Source organism: Orbicella faveolata, unplaced genomic scaffold (genome assembly GCF_042242905.1).
Source record: "Orbicella faveolata isolate gen_17 unplaced genomic scaffold, um_ofav_v1 contig_13, whole genome shotgun sequence".
Lineage (NCBI taxonomy): Eukaryota > Metazoa > Cnidaria > Anthozoa > Scleractinia > Merulinidae > Orbicella > Orbicella faveolata.
Genome location: NW_028301540.1, coordinates 20,363,657 through 20,382,141, shown reverse-complemented (window position 1 = coordinate 20,382,141; position 18,485 = coordinate 20,363,657). Strand labels below are relative to the sequence as shown.

Here is an 18,485-nt window from a genome sequence, read left to right as displayed (position 1 = left end):
TATTGCTTTGACGTTAACGCGTGACGGCAAGGAGGTTGATTTCACTTAAAAACCAACAAAATGTCAATTTCACCCAGCGCATAAGCTCAATGATGTTGATTTCAGGTCTAAATAGGTTAAAATGTTGATTTCAGGTTAACGCATGACGGCAAGGATGTTGGTTTCACTTAGAAACCAGCAAAATGTCAATGTCATGCAGTGCATACGCTCAATGATGTTGATTTCAGGTCTAAATAGGTTAAAATATTGATTTCACGTTAACGCGTGACGGCAAGGATGTTGGTTTCACTTAGAAACCAGCAAAATGTCAATTTTGCACAGCGCATAAGCTCAATGATGTTAATTTCAGGTCTAACTAGGTTAAAATGTTGATTTCACGTTAACGCTTGACAGCAAGGATGCTAGTTTCACTTAGAAAACAGCAAAATGGTAATTTCACGCAACTTATAAGCTCAATGATGTTGATTTCACATGAAAACACGCTATAAATAGGGCTGACAGATTAACAGATTAACCCTTCTCCGCAACGTACGGGTCTCCATACATCTGCATGTCCGCTGATCCCAGAAGCTCAAAACACTACAAATCATGCCGATTTGAAATAAAATCAACGCAACCTGGATCACAGATCTATGTTACAATCGATCGCTACTTGTTGGCCATTCTTATGTTTAAACAATCTAGTTGCCAGTTCGAGAAACGTCCGCAGAACGTGATCGCAATGCATGCCCGGAAGGGTCTTTACACCTCATGCACGTGCACAAGACAAATTTTATAAGTCTAAACCAGTTCTCGCTTTCCAAACTTTGACGCTAGCAACGCTTGGCAAATGGGCCACGACTCACCAGAGGGTATTTTTTGGGGGGCAAGAACTGCTCTTGGACTTTGCTGCCTGGCTTGATCAGACTTCGAACGCCGATAACACGATTATGGTATATCAACTGCCTTCAAAGTTTCAGAACACATTTTGATTCTTTAAAACGTGCGGATGACTTACGGATTTATCGAGACTTTATGATGCCTCTCAACCACCAGGCAGGCACACAAGGTACTTTAAAATAATGCTTAAGATATTAGTTGACAGAGCTCTAATGCGGCACATCTCTTTTTTGTTCGATGAATTTCGTTTGACTCTCGATCGATTCACGTGTTGTGCTCACGTCACAATACCCAACGTAAACAATCTGTTCCCAGATTTCTGCTCTATATATGCTGTGAGATTTGATTTTGACTTCATACACTATAAACAGTCTGCCTGTTTGCTGTCCAACAAATAAACTCCTAAAGACATGGCTAGGAAAAGCCAAGTATTTTTGCATATGTTATAACTCGAAAACGAAGCAAGAACCAGCAACAAAAATACAGGGCCGCGTTTTTCTATTACATTGAAGACCACATGCAAAAATCCAAGCCCTTTCGAGAAAAATTTTTTTTTCACCCAAATCGTCACTTAGCATGGTTTTGCACTCACCCCTTCAATTGTAATTTATTGGCTTTCTTTATCATCTCATATATATGTACATGTAAGTATTATTAAAGTGTTGTTATGGTTTACAGCATTTTAGTAATCTTTTTAATGTACAATTCTGTATTGAGTTTAGCCTCTACGCTCTATGCTCTACGTTATATGTTCTACCATCTACATTCCACTCTCTACATTCTACCAGCTACTCTCTGCAATCTACCATCTACCCTCTAAACCCATCTACGCTCTACTCTCTACGTTCTACCTGCCTCTCTCTTTGATCTATGCTCTATGATATACGATCTACCCTCTAAGCCCATCTGCTTGGAAGATTTTTAATTTTTTAATTTTTTAATTTTTTTAACGAAGACTAGTGAGCAGCACAAAGGAGGACTTCTTGTAGTTGTAAGCTTTTTCATTTATTTCCAACGTGTTTCCTCTCTGTCTGAGACTTCTTCAGGGAATGATTACAACTAACATTGAACGTCCTCAGCATATATAGCACATAAGTATGCTAAGTGTAACTTCCCATGGAAGTGAATAACTGCTGAAACATGCTGTAACCAGACGTGACAAGAAATGCCTTAATGCATATGTCATTGTATGTTGTTACGGGCCATACAATTAGCGCTAATCGTATGGCCCCCAGAGAACATACTTTCTACATAGATGTGCTAAAGTAGTGGTAGATTTATAACTGACAATACAGTCTAAGTCTGGTAAATGTCTCTGGATAACCAGCTTGATGTTAGTGGTTCCAAGTTAAACCATTCATTCAAACTTGAAATGAACAGCAATCTCTATGACAAATTACGACCCTAAAATCTATTAAACAACATCTCCATGTGGTCGCAGAACATCCACTAAGGGTTCAAAGTCACATGACCTAAATATTTGCACTTTTTGCGTACACTATAACAAAATGTTACCACATCAGTTACCATGACTACAGTTAAATGCAGATTTAAAGACTACCATTCTACCATTGTGCGATTTGCGTTTTAGCAAAAGCCATTTAGTTCGTTACTGCATTTAACCTCCCTGAATAAAGGAAGTAAAAACCCAACTGCGTAACTGCAAAGCAGGAGGCACTTCCAGAATTTCTCGCATTTTACTAAAAGGCTTTAAACATAGAGCTATTTTTAGTGTACCACATAAGTTTGTCTCTAATAAAGGCCCTCTTGTTGCTCGTGGGATGAAACGACTCAAAGGGAATGTACAGATACTTATTTAGTGGCTTTTAATGGGTAGAAAACTGCAGAGTGCTAAAATTGGCATCTTTGTAAAGAAATAAATCAAGAAACAAAATTCTACTTTCATCAATAACATAGTACGTAAGTTTGATAAGATCATTCTTGCTATAGAAACAACTAAGAAACTTTAATAGGATTTCTTTGGGACCCTTCCAAACAAAAACTATGTCTTTTGTAATGTTTTAATGTTTTAAACTTTTTAAATTTTTTTTTTATATGTTAACTTTTTCTATAACAGAGTTCCGCGGAGCACCATACCTATATAGGAAAGTACAGGAAACCCATGCATTGATTTTGTCATGGTTATCATGGCTAGCGGTATTGTTCGTGGGCGCGTACGCACAACGACGATGACGGCAATACTCAACACGCAGCCTTGTTTTATAATGCACTTCTTTGATATTGGAAATCCATGTCATGGTCAATTGACACCTGTCAAAACAAGGTATCTGCTGACCAGTGTCACATGACCATATCACAGGCTCAAGTTCAGAGCTCTTCGGGGTCACATGTTTCTTTGAAGTTGACTGCTGACCAAATGCTAGTTTTTGGTTGGATTGCAGGCTCATGTCAGGTTAACTTGTTGTAAATAGTTGTTTGGAAGCCAGCTAAAACTAACCCAGGATTAAAAGCTTACTAAAGTATAATTTTTTCTTGTATACAAAAGTTTTCACTGCTTTTGTTTTGCATAGTTTGAGATTATTCAAACTCAAACCAGAAGGCCAAACAGTATACAGAAAACCTCACTGCAAAGATACAAAACTCAAATGTGTAGTTCCAGAAAATATCCATACCCCCACCATGGGGGGAATTTTATGTAAGCCTCCCCCCCTCCTCCTCCCCGGAATTTCCATTTTTTTGAACACAAAAATGACCTCCCCACCCCTCCGGAATTTCCACAAGTAGTATGTGCACCCCCATACTTTCTAGAAGAAAATAGTTTTGGCAAAAGAAAGTGATAAAGTTAAAGTAAACACTCCAATTAACACTTGGCCATCTGCATTGCACATCACTGTTGTTTATTCTCAATCGATCATAACATAACATCTGAAGATACACACAAAGAAAACATACAGCAATTTATTTAAACGTGCTTTAAAAGATAATAGATAAAATGGTAACTTGTCAAATTACCTTCCTATTCAACTAAGTCCCTTTGTAAATGTGGTGGAATTTCTGTTGGAGGACTGATAAGATGAGTGTGGATGAAACTGAGACCATACTTTTAGTGTGAACATGAACACTAACACACTTGCAACAAAAGCCAATTTTACAGCAAAATTACATACAAATGGTCAGAGATAAACAAAAAGAAATTCTCAAGTTTGTGAAATCGTAACATCACTTCTACCTTTATAAAGAAACTCATTTTCACAAAAGAAATCAACTGCTACTTGACAGCTTCGAAGGCCTATGCAGAAACAAACTAGGCTAGTCACCAGTCCTTTTTGGTCCACATGGTGACTCCCTGTAGACTGGTAACAAGTAATGGCGGCCATTTTCACTTAATGGCACGTTCTTTGCATTTGTTAGCGTCCAAAGTGATTTTTGAAGAAAGAAAATTTATTTCAAATATAATGCAATTCAGATACAAGTATTGAGGCTACTATTTTTCATGCTACTATTTTTCCACTTTTAGGCTTGGCTAAATCTATATATTATTTTGGGGGCCATATGGTTAGCGCTAATCATATGGCCCCCAAAATATAACAACATAACATGTGCATTAAAACGTTTCTTGTAACGTCTGTCAGTACTGGAAATAATTTTTCTTCTTTAACAGGACACGTGTCATGTCAAATCTTCATTTTGGTCAGACATCTTATCAATTTGACCAGACACTAATTTACATAATTTATTAACATAATTAATTAGCATAATAAAATTTATTGGCATACTGTAAAGATTTTTAATACAAATCGTTCAAAACTGCATTTAAATTTGATTTATTTATCATTTATGATGATTATATGACTTAATCTACAAGATGACTGCACAGATCTCTCCTGGTTATCTCCTGATTATATGTTCTTCAAGCAAACCTGGTTTCCTATTGATTTTACCATTAAAGGGACACAGTCAGCTTTAGGTCCATGCTGACTTGGACAATAGTTTTCTCACTTTGAAAAAAGTTCACCTCAACCTGAAATCAAAGTACATCTAGAAATCTGCTTCAATCTTTGCAGTGTTTTTCTTGATTTTCAATCATTCACTGAAAAACCTGTTTTTGAGTGTGCTTTTGCGCAATCCTATGATATTATTTTTATCATATTTGGTTAAAAACAGTATGAATCGCGTCCCTGAGATATGCAAATTAGCTATGAAATGGTATCTAATGCGCATATGCACCAGCTGACTGTGTCCCTTTAAAGCAGGAGCCCATCACTAGGAGTGTACAACTACCCCATTTATTCCTGTCCTAGTGTTTTCACAGACTGGTCTAGCTTTAGTTTGAATTTAGCACGAATTCAGCCCCCCTCCCCCAGGAACCTCAGTGACCAATCACAAGCATGGACTTTATAATTTCACCAGAAGATTAGGTTGACATGTCCACCTGAGGCTGCCATTTTTCTCCTTACTGATTCCAGCTCATATAGACCGGAACTGACCTTTTTAGTGGGAAAAGAAGCCTAAAAATAGACCGTTCTGTAAAAATACCATGACATAGGCTTAGTATGGGAGTTGGAGGCTCCTAGTGATGTGCTCCTGACCAAAGTTGACTCAAGGGTCCAAACATGAGGTGCTAACAGCATATTGCAATGTACGTAGTGCATAATAGGGAGATTTCTGAAGAGTATTTTATTTGGCAAGTACAGGAAAGATGAACACTTCTGCTTTATGATATGGCAGAAGCCCATAATGGGCACCTGGATATGGCTGAGACTGTCAGAGTCAAGGGCATAAAATTAAAAAAAATCTTGAGTTGCCATTTGGCAACTAAGTGATAACAATCAAGTAGGAATTTTACTCAGAAAAAAACTCAATGCATAAAATCTGTAAAGAAAACATTTTCAAGACTCTTTTGGCCGCTAATTTTGTGTACGTAGCTAATGTAATGTCTCTGAAAGATTCATGCACTTCAAGAGACACAATCGGTAGGCATACATGACATACTCAATGCTCAAGGGTTTGCAATGCATTATAGGGCGATTTCAAACACAAGCAGCCATTTGCAAGTTTTCCGATGTGAGAGAAGCCTTTACAGCACAGCAAAAGGATAGATTGCTTTCTTTTCTTATGCTGAATGCTATAGAAGCAAAGGCCTTGGAAAGATTTCCGTATAACCCCATACATTTATTATGCATGCAGAATTATTAATCATGTATGCGCTCTACTGTTTTTGAAGACAAAAGCAACTCCCTAAGGTATTGAATATATACATTGATAATTACTACTTACTGTGTGAATAAAAGAGGATTTGATTGCGCGCTGTGGCGCACTATCGCGCGTTGTCTTTTCGCCAATTCTTTTCGTCCCCTAGCTCTATTCCTCTCTCTTTTTCTTCTCCATATTACTCAGGCTCCTTACGGATTTTTTTTTCCTTTATTTTCTTGTACCCTATCAGGTCTCGAACCACTTACCTTTCGCACACCTCTCGCTTACCAGTCTCTCTTCTACACCACTACACTACGAGGTTTAGTTGAGAACTACCCCTTCAAAAAATAATTTTTATTTTACTTGACTCGTTCGCATTCCAAAAAATTAACATTACAATTTACCTATTCATGTGTTTAACGCATGTTGCACGCTGCATGAAAATATGCATCGCATGTGTGGGTCCCTGGTGAATAAAAGGGGGGGGGGGTGATTTCTTTCTTTTTCCCAATCGCTTCTCACAGTCAACCACAGCCTAAACATCGTAGACCCAGACACAGGTGCGCACACCCAGCACATTGAAAATACATGGTGGGGAGTCAAACGAAGTATGCCTCGTACAGGAACATCCAAAGATCTCTTCGAAAGCTATCTACAGCAATGGTTGTGGCGTCAGCACTATGGAGATAATCCTTTTAGAAACATTATCAAGCATATCGCCGACTTATATGAAGTGCGCAAAGATGCGTAAATTGTTCCTCGTACCACTGTATGCACTGTTTGTGATCTGATCACCACTTCATGGAGGAAAGAAACAAAATACACAGCTTCATCGCATGGGTCTGAATTTGAGGAAGGAAATTCAAGGGGGAAAAAACGCGAAGAGACGCGACAGGTAAGCTAGAATTTTATTTCACTTTGTTTACATTTACAAAATTAGTACAATAGTCACTCACCCGCGCAACAGATTATAGCTAACCGCAAGCAGCTGGTTTTGCTTAGGCCTAAAACAGTATTTTTAAGCTTTTTTAAACTAGCGAACAGGTCTAAATCGCTATTATTTTAAGCAGTTTTAAGTTTGTGCTCAGTTTAAAAATACGGTAAATGCGCCCAAAATTATGAAATTTCGTTGCGGTTTTCCGTAATTTAGTCTCCAAGAAATCATTCCGTTTTTGCGTATTTTAGATAGAAAATTCGAAAAAAAGTTTAAGTCTAAAAGTATGCGACACTTAGAAAAAAAATGGTAAAATTTATAGTTATTCAAATCAGATAAGTCTCAAAGGAGCGCTATTGTTTTCGCTATTGTTTAGTTAAACAAAGAACTGTATGCATAATAAATGTATGGGGTTATACAGAAATCTTGCCAAGGCCTTTCACTATGTAGTTCTGGAAGAACATAATGTCTGAGAAAATAACCGTTATTGATCGTCAACACAGAGAAACATAGTCGCCATTATGGTAGCCTTTGAATGCAGACATATTTTTGGCTGTCGACCAGAATTTTTGGCCACCAAAGATAAAAATTTTAGCTGTAGTGGTGACCATACCGGTCGCAATTTCGAGCCTTTTATTAATGTATCTAACCAAATTTTATGGATGGACAATAACTTGGTGTTGGTAAAATGTTTGGACATCATGTCCGATCATAATGTAAAATTGGCCAGACATATTCAAAATTTGGTCGGACAATGTCCGATGACCGACTGTTATTTCCAGCCCTGTCTGTTAACACATGTTTCAGCAGTTATTCACTTCCATGGGTTTGTTAAACTTAAGCATGCTTTAATCATTCACTGAAGAAGTCTCAGATAGAGACGAAGCACGTCGGAAATAAGTGAAAAAGCTTACAACTACAAGAAGTCTTCTTTTGTGCTGCTCACTAGTCTTCATTCAAAAAAAAATTAAAAACTTCCAATAATCTTCCAAGCAGATGGGCTTAGAGGGTAGATCGTAGATTGTAGAGAGTAAAGTGCAGATGGGCTTAGAGGGTGGATTGTAGATCGTAGAGTGATAAGTAGAGTAAAATATTCTATTGTATTGTAAGTAGACTAACTATTGTGTCGTATCGTAAGTAGAGTAAGTATTGTTCTGAAAGTATTTGTAACTTTTGTTTTCTATAATAAAAAAAAATTTAAAAAAAGATCATAGAGCGTAAATAGAGAGTAGAGAAAAAGAACCTAGGGAAAAAAAGGACATGTAGGAAATCTGGGTAGGAACCAGGCCCAAGTTCCTGCAGCCCATTCCACAAAGCAAAATATTCAGAAATAAACATTAATTAAAAATTCTGGTGAGTGGTGTTGGCCTAGATAAGAATGATTGTGCAAGTGCAATCCCAAGCTTAAATACTCACATGCCATTACCCCATGATGCAGCTTCACCAAGGGACTCGGGCTCATGGCCTGTTGCTACATTATGTACCATGCTGTAGAAACATTTAATTTCTGACTAATTCGTAGCCACTCAATTGCCAGAAATTCCATTTTTCTTGGCATAACAAGTTTCCACAACAACTACTTCATAAAAGGCTTTATAAAAGTGCTATCGCAACATACCTTTTGTAGGGCAGGTAATGTTTCATTGATAACAATGTCTAAAGAAGGTGCAAACTCCATGTCATGAACCTGTTGACAATAATTATTATTGTTAGTAATAATTTGCAATCAAGACAAATTTCAAGATGCACCTTGTCCACAGCTGTTTTTGAAGTAAAATGAGCCACTCAACTTGGAAAATGGGTCGTCTGTAAACAGTGAAAGTGTTGATGCCACTGACTTGAGGTTTTAATCTGTAGGTTAAGTTAAAGTTAAAGCCCACAGGCAAAATGCAACGGTAAGAGAATACACGAGGAGATGTAACACCCTTGAAAACATTCATGAAGTTATTGGTGATCCTCGTCCGAGACAAGTATATGGCTTCTTGTCCGATCAGCAAAGCAAGTATAATTGGATTCTTGTTTTGTTCTTTATTTTCCCAGGCGATATCAGTGATGTTTTTATTTCTTTGTTACCTTCTGATCTTAATAATAAAACTTATCAAACATAGAGTCATAGTACCACAAGGATGGCACCATGTCTCGAATGCTCATCAAAGTTAAGCCCTGTTTGGTGGGGTTCCTGCTTGGATGTGTGACCAAATTCGAATACCCCGTATTGCAATAACTTTTTTTTTCTTCCCTTTCCAAGGCGATATTAGTGACTGCTGACTCCCAGTCTTGTGTAATGTCTTTTTTTTTCTATTACCCACTATTTTGTTCAAATCATTTCACCATGTCCATATTCATCTTTGAAGTATTTACATGTATTTACAACACTGTATAAATAATAGCGAAACGTGTCATTCGAATTCTCCTCAATTCTCTTGTCTGTTGATCGTCTTTTTGGCGTCCACATTAGTCTCCTTTAGGAATTCAATTCAATTTTTCTGACGAGCACCCCTGATCTTCTCAAATGGAAGTTCCCCTTCCCTGGATTCCAAATGTCTAACAGGAAGTGAAATTCTATAAAAATGTCCCTACTTGGGGGTATAAAGGGGGAAAAGTTGCCAATAAAGCACCAATGTTCTTCTGTACCTGAATTACATCAATGTAGTCTAGTCCTAAGCGCTTTAAGCTTTCCTCAACACTTTGTAAGGTTCTTTCAGCAGAGAAGTCAAACATCTTTTCAGTTTCTGGCTCATATCGACATACCTGTTAAATAATACATGATAACAATATCAATGAACCTTGCAAGACCTAAACACACAGGCTAACAAGTTACATGTAGGATTGATCAAAGGTTCTTTAAGGTTACCGTATACCTTCAGAGCACCCTCAGAGGTGTCTCGCGTCCAAACCCCTATATCAAATTAAAGCTTATAGAGCTGGCTATCATACCATATTAAGAATTTTGAAATAATTAAATGAATTGTTGAGTTTTTCATAACCTCTAAATGTGAGCATCTGAATCATCTTTTTGGTCCCTTTTGAAAGCTACTAGTCAAAGGGAACTTGTTCGTTTGCCCTCAAATTTGGACAGTAGCTAGTTTGACATATAAAGAACAAGAACATGTCTGCAAATTTTGTGAATTTCCAAATATTTTTTCTCCAAGAGCGATTTTTCTATGATCACTATACATTTTTTAAATCCTATTTCAGCAATGTTCTATAACTTTCACTGTGTCACTTGAATAAGGCATATTGCAGACACATTTTTGTAGTGCTTTGGGTCCGGAAACTGAGGGACAAATTAAATAAGCGAAAGACAAAATTCACTTTGAATTATAGCTTTCAAAAGGTGATTTGCACGTTTGCATTTATAGGTCGTAAAAAAATTCACCAATTCATTTTATTTCAAAATTCTTGGTATAGTTTGACAGCCAGCTCTTTAAGCTATAAATTGATATGGGGGTTTAGGTATCTACAGTTTACACCGGACATGCTACATCACTTGGATGTGAAACACCTCTAAAGGTATACGGTAACTAATTGGCCACGCAATCTACAAATGTTAAGCACAAGCAACAGTTGGCAGTGCTAATTGAGTCTTTTGTCCTCAAATCGTTTTGACTGGAGTTATTACAAGCATCTCCATTCATCCATTACACCCAAAAATCCTTGAATCACATTCAGAGGATAGAAATTACTCACACAAGAGCAGGCCCCAAACTGACCAAATGGCGAACAATGATCAAATTTTTACCCCTTGAATTTTTAGGTTTATTAAATAGAATTCCATGAAAGATTAAAAATGCTGCTTACCATTTGCAAATATCTGCATTGGTCCTAGAGATATTCAAGTTTTAAAATGTATAAAATGTGCAAATGAGATACCTGATGACATTGTGTACTCAACCAAATATTACATCAAGTATATAAATAGCGCTATCTCGGACAATGCAGCAAAAACCACTGACACTTGGCAGGCTAATAGTTCTACATGCATCACTTCAAAACCTCGAAAAACATTAAACAAGGCCATGAACTCGACCTAACATATTTGTATGCTTGCTGAATCATTCAGATGAGGCACCACTGGAAAATATCAATATCGAGCACTAAAGGTGGCCAGAAAAGCCTTAATTTGGTCTGGAACCCGGTATGTTGCCATAGGAACAAAAATGTTAAGCTCATATTGTGGAGCACCTCTAGTAGAGTCTTACTGCAAAGAATCAAACATTTCTGTTACAAGCTGGCTGAGATATCTTTGTTCATCATATTTGATCAAAATTCAGTTAGGTTTATGATGTCATCACTTCGCTAATTTGCATATTTTGAAAGCTTGAATATCTCTCGAACAAAAGGAGATATTTGAAAATAGTACACAGCATTTTTCTTCTTGTACAGACTACTTTCTATGTTTTAAAATGGCTTAGATAAGAAAGATGTTGCAGCCGCATTTAATTGTTATTTTTTCCGTTTGTCTGTGCATTCTTTCGTAATCATCGCATTCTTTTCGTTTATCTCGCTTTCACGTTATCGATGTTCTGTTAGGTTTTTTCGCATAATTTTGCTTTGTTTTAGTCCCCTTTGTATGCGTCTTTCTAATTTATTTGTGCATTTTCTTCGCGACGCTACCATCATCTCGTCTCGTTTACCGCCCTGCCGTTTTCCTTTTTTTACGTGTATCTTAGTATCCTAGTCATACAACGTTTGTAAGTATCGTCTACCTTCGGCTCGTTATTTCTGTTTCTTTTATTGTATTCGTCTATAACTTGTAATTTATTTTGTTTGTAGTAACCGCTCCCTTTTCAACGCTTCTGTTCGCACTCGTTAAATTGTACATTTCGTCTTATCGATTAAAGGCCAAGTAGCGTGTTGGACGTTGACTACAATATCCGTTGAAACGTTGTGGATCCAATCGAAAGCACTGGAAGCCAACAGGAACAAATTGGATTGGAAAGCGACAGTTTAGAATCTGCAGGCACGGCCCTCTTAACCGGTGTAACAAGGCGAAGGCAGTGCACCGAGAAAGGAAAGGCCTATATCGCTCATCTTTGATGGACAGACTGTCAAACTGTCAATAAAAGAATCCAACGGCAAATTAAGGAAATTGTTTCTTCTGCAAGTACCAAAGAAAACGTGCACGTCGTGGAAAGGAATCTGACTGCATTTCGTGTCACCGTGGAAGAATTAACGAGATGCGTCGCTGTATTGTTGGACGACCTCGAGGGTGAAGGTGACCAGCTAACCATAGCTAACGATTGGTATGCCGAAAAGAGTAAGCAAATAAGCGATTTTATTGAAAAAACCGTTCGCTAGATTTTGTCTGCGAAAGAGGTCCTCGAGCAGAATTTGGAGGTTAGATCTCAAGCCAGTTCAAGACGTACGCAAGCATCGCATCGCTCTCACGCAACATCGAGATCCTTAAACATCTCCACCAGAGCAAAAGAAAAGGCAAAAGCGGCCGAATTAATGGCAAAAGTGCCTATGTTGGAACAAAGGCAAGAGCTAGAGAAAAGGGCCAAGAGGTTACGTTTAGAAGAACAATTAGCAGTCGCCCAAGTTCGTGAACGTGTGTTCGCAGAAATCGAGAATGACGTCAAGGAAGATTTAAGGCACCAGCCGGAAATGCCTTCAGGAGCCTCTCGTGTACCAGGAATTTCTCTCTCTGGGCCATCTTTTCTGCCTGTATCCAGTATTTACACTGTTCCAAGCGCAACGTCGAACACTGTAACGAATGTGAACTTTACTGGGGGTTTCCATGATGATGCTCCTATTACACAAACACCTCCTAAGCCGACGCGACATCCTACGAAGTTAAACCCTCTCGCACCTGAGTTTCACGTCACCGACATACAGCCAAATACGCAGTTTTGTGACATTCTTCAGAAACAAAACAGATTAACTGAACTGTTGAAGCCAATAAAAGTAGACTTGCTAGAGGAACGATCCCCACGTTTGATGATTTCATGACCTTCGTAAACACCGAAGCAGGGATTGCAACAGATCCAGTCTTTTCGCGAGGAGCCCTCCATCACTTGGATGGCTCATTAGATCGCCCTGATCGTTCCAACAAAGGCAAAGGTTCTGGGAAGCCTAAAACTTTCGGGGACCGTGCTCGTGCCCCGCATCACGTCTCCAATCACGCAACAGATGTAACCGCTGACAAAACAATTGCTTCACGTAACCCTACCATCATTTGTAAGCTTTGCAACAAGGGGCACAACTTAGACGATTGCCAAGCCTACTTGAAGAGATCTTTACCAGATAGGAAGGAGTTCCTCAAAGAAAAGGAGCTCTGTTTCTCATGTTACGATCCTGGCCACAGATCTAACGGGTGCGCCCAGAGGAGAACTTGTAAGAAGTGTTCACGTCGTCATCCCACGGGACTTCATGATGACAACTTCCGCATCAATCAAGTAGCCTCCAAGCAGCAGATCCCCCCGCCTCCGCAGCGTAAGGATCATGTTGTGAATGCTCACACTGAAATGGCCCAAGCAACCTGTAATGCCACTGGCGCTGAGAAGTCGGTCTCCGCTGTACCCATCATTCTTGTCAGGTTGAGATCTGCAGAAAGTGAAGTCCTCACTTACGCCATGCTTGATGCTTGCAGCACCGGTTCCTTTGTTCTAGAAGATATCGCATCCAGTTTGGGTGTAAAGGGTACCGATACACAGCTGATGGTGAAGACCGTCAATGGCACCAAGTTACACGACGCCAAGGTTTTGAACGGATTGGTCGTTTCAGATTTAAAGGGTGACAATACCATGCAATTACCGAAGATCTTCACCAAAAAGGACCTTTCTACCTGCGATAACATCCCTACGCCTGAACTTGCTCATCGATGGAAACATCTTAAAGGCATAGAAGCAGATCTGCCACCACAGTTACCTAATGCCAAGATCAGTCTTCTGATTGGCTCTAATTGTCCGAAAGCTCTCGAGCCAATGGATGTATTAGCAAGCGAAGATGGTGGTCCATTTGCAATTAAAACGTTTGCTGGATGGGCAATAGTTGGGCCCTTATACATGTGCTATGAAGAGCATCCTACTGTAAATTGCCATAGAGTTGCTGCAATGGAAGTCTGTTCTGGTAGACACCTCAATCACCACTTCATGGTAGAGAACAAAGTCAGAGAAATCGTTACTCCACAAGTGCTGAACAAGATGTTTGAGCTAGACTTCAGCGAGCGAACTGATGATAAGGAACAAGGACACTCACAAGAAGACAAGAAGTTTCTCAAGATAGTTACCCAGGGTATTCGGCATACAGAAGATAGTCATTACGAGATTCCCCTTCCATTCCGCCGTGACGATGTACGCTTTCCTGAGAACAAGGAGCAGGTCCTTCAAAGAGCACAATGGTTAAGAAAGAAGTTTATCAATAATGAGACATTTTACAAGGACTATGTCAATTTCATGAACAGTATTATTGCCAAGGGATTTGCTAGGAAGGTGCCATCAGATCGTCTATTTGCTAAGACAGGCCAACTTTGGTACATACCCCACCATGGCATCTACCACGCTAAGAAGCCCAACAAGATCAGGGTCGTATTCGACTGTAGTACCAGGTTCGGAGGAACATCGCTAAACGACCAATTGTTGCAGGGGCCTGACCTGACGAATCGACTCGTAGGTGTTCTGACAAGATTCCGCCAAGGACCGGTCGCCTTCATGAGTGATATTGATTCCATGTTCCATCAAGTCTGGGTACCAGAAGGCCAGCGAGACTTCTTGCGCTTCCTATGGTGGCCTGATGGAGATTTAACGCAGAATCTTGAGGAGTATCAGATGAACGTCTATTTATTTGGTGCAGTTTCCTCGCCAAGTTGTTCAAACTTCGTGCTACAAAAAGCAGCTGATGACGCTGAGGAGGCCGTTGGTCCAGAAACCGCTAACATGTTGAGGAAGAATTTCTATGTTGACGACTGCCTTTGCCCAGAAGATACGGAGGAGTCCGCTATTCAAAGAATATGTGGTGTTTGCCATGCCTGTGCACATGGAGGTTTCAATCTGGCCAAGTTCGTTAGCAACAGTAGACCCATACTAGAAAGTGTCCCAGACAAAGCTCGTGCCCAAGACGTGAGAACATTAGAGCTAGGCAGTGGTGAACTTCCATTTGAGAGGGCTCTTGGCGTTCAGTGGGCAATCGAGTCGGATACGTTTGGTTTCAGAATCGTCCTTAAAAACCAGCCGCTAACCCGAAGAGGAATATTGTCTACGATATCTTCCGTTTACGACCCTCTGGGAATAGCAGCACCCTTTCTGTTGGTCGGAAAGTCAATACTGCAGGATCTGTGTCACACCAAGTTAAGCTGGGATGAAGACATTGGCGAAGAGTACCGTGTACGTTGGGAGAATTGGAGAAGCCAGTTGCCTGCCCTGGAACGTTTCTCTATGGAGCAATGTCTCAAACCTGCAAACTTTGGTACAGTCATCTCCAGACAAATCCACAACTTCTCTGATGCTAGCTCAACGGGTTACGGTCAAGTGACATACCTCAGAATTGAGAATGAGAAAGGAGACATCCATTGTGCGTTCCTTATGGGGAAAGCCCGCGTAGTTCCTGTTAAGACCATGACAATTCCACGCCTCGAGCTTACGGCAGCCACAGTTTCAGTTAGAGTGGGAGAGATGATTGCTAGAGAGTTAGACGAACCTGCTGAGAGTAAGACTTATTGGACAGACAGTACAACTGTTTTGAAGTACATCCGAAATGACAAGAAGCGTTTCCACGTGTTTGTGGCGAATCGCGTGCAAACAATAAGAAATGCAACAAATCCTAACCAGTGGAGGTACATTGGGACCGACATTAATCCAGCTGATGACTCGTCACGTGGTTTGAAAGGCCATGAGTTATCCAAACAGCATTGTTGGATTACAGGTCCAAATTTCCTATGGCTACCCGAGAGCGAATGGCCTCAACTTCCTGGTGACTTGGACGACATTTCCTACAATGATCCTGAGGTTAAGAAGGTTCTTGTGAACAGCATGGATGTTGAAGAGAACGCAGACCTTTTGAAGAGGCTCACACGCTTTTCCGAGTGGCACCGTATGAAAAAATCCATTGCCTGGATACTCCGTCTAAAACCTAACTCCGATGAGAGGGCATTGCTTTCCAAGGATGGAGCTGACAAAGTGAGACGTACAGCAAACGTGAAACGCAAGCCCTTAAGAGTAGAAGAATTAGACAGAGCGGAGAAGACCATTCTGAAATTGGTACAAAGCGGTGCATTTCCCAAAGAAATAGAAGCTCTGCAGAAAGTTCGACAAGTAGATTGTGAGAGTGACCGCCAATTTGTAAAGGCAATAAAGTCCGAAATCAAGAAATCTAGCACATTGTATCGGCTTGATCCTTTCCTGGACCGGGACGGACTCATAGATGTCGGCGGAAGACTAAGCAAGTCAGAAGAGTTTTCAGAAGGCTTTAAGCATCCTGTAATCCTCCCGAAGAAGAGTTTCATTGTGGACCTCATAATTCACGACACCCATACGAAGGTCGCCCATGCTGGCAGGGGCATTACACTGAGCGAACTAAGAAGTCAATATTGGATACCTAATGCCAATTCTGTTGTGAGACATTTCATCTCCAAGTGCGTGGTGTGTCGTCATCTTCGTGGAATGACAGGTGAACAAAAGATGGCTGACCTTCCTAAGGAGCGAATAATGCCCTCCCGTCCCTTCACATATAGTGGCATTGATTATTTTGGTCCCTTCTACATCAAGCAAGGACGGAGAGATGTTAAACACTATGGAGTACTATTTACCTGCCTAGCTAGCCGAGCGGTGCACATTGAAACGGCCGACTCATTGGAAATGGATTCCTTCATTAACGCCCTTCGACGATTCACAGCAAGGAGAGGGCCAGTACGTGAGATCAGATCAGACCAAGGCACCAACATCGTAGGAGCAGAAAGCGAACTAAAGAAAGCTTTAGACGAGCTGGACCACAGCGCAATCCAAAGGAATCTTTGCAGAGACTTCAATGCTGACTGGATTATCCAATGGAAACAGAATCCTCCGGCAGCGTCCCACATGGGTGGCGTTTGGGAGCGCCAGATACGATCTGTCAGATCAGTTTTGTCTGCATTGATGCGAGAACACGGCCACACCCTCGACGATGAGTCCTTTAGAACCCTATTAACCGAGGTAGAATGCATCATCAACAGTCGCCCGCTCACTGTCCCATCAAGCGATCCTGAGGATCTGGATCCACTCACACCAAATCAGATACTGACTATGAAGTCAAGGGTTGTCATGCCTCCGCCAGGAAACTTTCAGAAAGCTGACTTGTACCTCCACAAAAGATGGAAACATGTGCAGTATCTTTCCAATGTCTTTTAGTTGAGATGGAGAAAAGAGTACGTCCAAAATCTACAAAAGAGAGTAAAATGGAACCGCCCCCGAAGAAACTTCGAAAAGGGAGACCTGGTACGGATCGTAGATGATCGAGCCTCAAGAAACGACTGGAGCATGGCCCGAGTTGTCGACGTACACCCGGATTCAAATGGACAGGTCAGGTCGGTCAGAGTTACCACGGCAACAACCCTAGATCGCCCAATCGACAAACTCGTGCTGATACTGGAGAATGAGAAATGAAGACCAGGGTAAATCCCAGCCAGAGGAGCCATAAGGAGTGGAGAACTGTGTTATGAACTTTAACGTTAAAAACTGAGAACTTAAGAGTTTTAGTAAACTCTTAGAGGAGCCAGATGTTGCAGCCGCATTTGTTATTTTTTCCATTTGTGTGTGCATTCTTTCATGATCATCGCATTCTTTTCGTTTATCTCGCTTTCACGTTATCGATGTTCTGTTAGGTTTTTTCGCATAATTTTGCTTTGTTTTAGTCCCCTTTGTATGCGTCTTTCTAGTTTATTTGTGCATTTTCTTCGCGACGCTACCGTCATCTCGTCTCGTTTACCGCCCTGCCGTTTTCCTTTTTTTACGTGTATCTTAGCTTCCTAGTCACAACGCTTGTAAGTATCGTCTACCTTTGGCTCGTTATTTCTGTTTCTTTTATTGTATTCGTCTATAACTTGTAATTTATTTTGTTTGTAGCAACCGCTCCCTTTTCATAGCTTCTGTTTGCACTCATTAAATTGTACATTTCGTCTTATCGATTAAAGGCCAAGTAGCGTGTTGGACATTGAGTACAATAAAAGATGTGATTTTCGTTGTAGTACCACTTTAAAACTGTAAACCATGCACTTTGCCAGATGACCTTTACAAGAACCTGCAGGGTCTGAAATTAACTTTCTTGAACAGACACCAACTAAACCAGTATGCAAAGATGGTTGTCTCCAATAGCACAGGGCTAGTGGATTTTGCAGTCAGGCAAGGAAAGTTTCTTGGAAAAAGTTTTGAGGGAATTCAAATTGCAGAGGTACAGTTAGAGATGAACTTTAATGGGGCCGCTAAGTGAGAATGATGTTTGGGCTAGTACATCGTAGTTACAGCTTGCCCAAGGAGCAAGTTAAGCTTGAAAATTGGTTTTCATGGCACCCTATTAACACCTTTTTTAGCTGCACCAGAAGGAA

The 18,485-nt window shown here is 40.3% G+C and overlaps 2 protein-coding genes across 2 annotated transcripts in view; one reads left to right on the top strand and one right to left on the bottom strand.

Annotated features, from left to right (window-relative positions):
- LOC110053958 (uncharacterized) overlaps positions 1 to 18,485 on the bottom strand; it is a 50,833-nt gene that overhangs the window by 14,858 nt on the left and 17,490 nt on the right. Inside the window, exons 4-5 of the mRNA XM_089284984.1 lie at positions 9,602 to 9,718; positions 8,586 to 8,654 (exon numbers count right to left, since the gene is read on the bottom strand). Of these exons, the coding sequence (XP_089141110.1) occupies positions 8,586 to 8,654; positions 9,602 to 9,718 (186 nt within the window). The remainder of the gene's footprint in view (positions 1 to 8,585; positions 8,655 to 9,601; positions 9,719 to 18,485) is intronic.
- Positions 12,891 to 17,292, top strand: LOC110048171 (uncharacterized). The gene has a single exon (XM_089283907.1). The coding sequence runs from the start codon at positions 12,919 to 12,921 to the stop codon at positions 17,290 to 17,292; it is 4,374 nt and encodes a 1,457-aa protein (XP_089140033.1). The 5' UTR covers positions 12,891 to 12,918.